This window comes from Oncorhynchus mykiss, chromosome 13 (assembly GCF_057628025.1).
Source record: "Oncorhynchus mykiss isolate SJ-2025 chromosome 13, ASM5762802v1, whole genome shotgun sequence".
Lineage (NCBI taxonomy): Eukaryota > Metazoa > Chordata > Actinopteri > Salmoniformes > Salmonidae > Oncorhynchus > Oncorhynchus mykiss.
This window is the reverse complement of record NC_143034.1, coordinates 48,204,336-48,206,521: the sequence shown is the minus strand read 5'-3', so window position 1 is coordinate 48,206,521 and position 2,186 is coordinate 48,204,336. Positions and strand designations below refer to the sequence as shown.

Sequence of the window (2,186 nt, the reverse complement as noted above, 5' to 3'; positions counted from 1 at the left end):
CCAAGGATGGAGTATTTAGGCAAGTTGCCTCAACCATGATGAGGTCTTAGGGACCTGTTTGCAAAAGCCACGCAGAGAGAAAGAGCCATATCAGTTGCTCTCTCTGTCGTCAGTGTTCTGTGTTTGTGTCTGCAGTGCTGATGTCTCTCCTCCTCCTGACCTGGCCACAGTGCTGTGGATCTCAGCCTCGTGCTCCCTGGCCTTGGCCCTCAGCTTGGCAATGCTACAGCAACGGAACTCTTCTGGACTGGGCCCTTCCATCCCCTCCCATTCCCCTGCTGGCCCCTGAATCAAACCCTGTATGGGGGTGGTCACTACAGCAGAATGAGGTACTTTAGTCCAGGGATAGCTTCCTTTCTCCTGCCTCCTCCCCCAGTGCTCACCGTCAGAGCTCTCTAGCTCCGGTAAGCTCTTGTTGGGTTTGTCTGTTGTGTCCTCAGCATTGTTCTTCCTAGGAAATGGCTCTCCAAGCTGGCCCTGCAACTTCAGCTGCCTCCGCATCTTAGCCCGGCGGTTCTGAAACCACACCTGGTGAAAATAGAATCAATGTAATATGTAGAATATGAGAGAGTGAAATCTCTTACAATGCAAAACATTAGTTTCGAGAAAAAATTCAGTATCCACTAGACTGAACAGTTTTTAGTCATAAACGAATAATATTTATATATATATATATATATATATATATATATATATATATATATATATAAAATACAGTAACACTGTGGCATGAAAGCTGATAGAAACAAAGATGGCTTCTAGAAATCAGAGTTCATGCATTAGTGAAAATGGTTTGTAAGGAAGAGGGTGTTGGGACCGTACCTGCACTCTGGCCTCGATGAGGTCCAGTCTGAGGGCCAGGGCTTCCCTCATGAAGACGTCAGGGTAGTGGGTGTTCTCAAAGGTCTTCTCTAGCTCCTCCAGCTGCCAGCTGCTGTAGTTGGCCCGCGCACGACGCTGCTTCACTGGCCTCTGTTCATCTGGAAAGCACAGCACAACCACCAATTACACAATCGCCAACGGTTGACAAGGAACTAATGGCTCTAGATTGGATAATTAGCGCCGCCGTTCATTAGGCCCTCTTTAACCGTGCTTGATAATTGATTGTTAGTTAGGAGCTGTTAGCAAAATCTTTTGCAAACATTTACACTGCCATTAGATAGTGCTCAATGAGTCTCTATGAGAAAACACATTCCACCAACTAATACGCCAACACGTATCTGTAATAAATTGTCACACATGAATGTAAATATCCATGTGTTCTCCAAAGTTACAGTAATTCTGACATTCTAAAGGCAGACTGTTGGTTGGAACTCACCCATGCTGGCCGTGAACTGCCCCATCCCAGCTGCCTGTGTGGCCAGGAACAGAGCCTCTTTGCAGGGCTCTGGTTGCAAGTAACTCCGCAGGGACTCATAGCTGATCAGGGGCCCAGGGATCAGGATCTGTGGAGGGGAGCCCAGTCTTGTGGGGAACGCAGGGAAGAAGTGAGCTGCGGAGGAGTGGAAGACCGCAGGTAGAAGAGTGGAGACCAACTGCCCAGGGCCAAACATTATCCAAAAGCTCTTAGAGGAGTCCAGAGTCTTAAGTGTCAATCCACTGGTATTAAAGGGACAGTCTGATACCAAAACAATGGAACGTATCTCAGAAGCACTTCACAATATCGGAGTAAACATTCTTGTTGAGGTTGGCACAAAATGGAGCAGAGTCAAGTTTAGAGGCTTCTTTACCACAGTGAAATCAGATAGGGCTGTTAATGAAGTACATCACCAGATCCAGAAGGAAAGGAATCACAGAATCTTCCACCATCAATTCTGAGGGATGAATTGCAGTCATCAGCCATACATTGACTTTCGATCCAGAAGGCTACCTAAGATGAAGGTTGACATGGAGACTCAGGAGGAGCTCAGGTGAGATGCAGGTGATGGGTGGGAAGGCGAGAGAGGACTGCACTCAGCAGGTAAGGGGGTCTCACCTTAGTCTGGTGAGGTTCTCTCTCCTATCCTGCTGTTCCCCCCTCCTTCCTCAGCAGTCACATGACTCACAGTGGGCCCAGACTGACTCCTGGGTGTGAGAGAGAGGGCTGGGCTTCAGAGAAATGGAGACAGGAATGCGAATCTGACCCATGATCCATCTCCAGGTAGATTTTCACACCACGGTATCATTCAATCAAAGTCCATTTAAAA

At 47.6% G+C, this 2,186-nt stretch overlaps 1 protein-coding gene across 1 annotated transcript; it reads right to left on the bottom strand.

Annotated features, from left to right (window-relative positions):
- On the bottom strand, nt 1-1,978 carry LOC110487539 (visual system homeobox 2-like). The gene is made up of 3 exons (XM_021559453.3): nt 1,319-1,978; nt 823-980; nt 1-528 (listed from the first exon to the last, which is right to left on the bottom strand). The coding sequence occupies exons 1-3, from the start codon at nt 1,551-1,553 to the stop codon at nt 91-93; spliced, it is 831 nt and encodes a 276-aa protein (XP_021415128.3). The 5' UTR covers nt 1,554-1,978; the 3' UTR covers nt 1-90.
- Nucleotides 1,979-2,186: the final 208 nt, after the last annotated feature.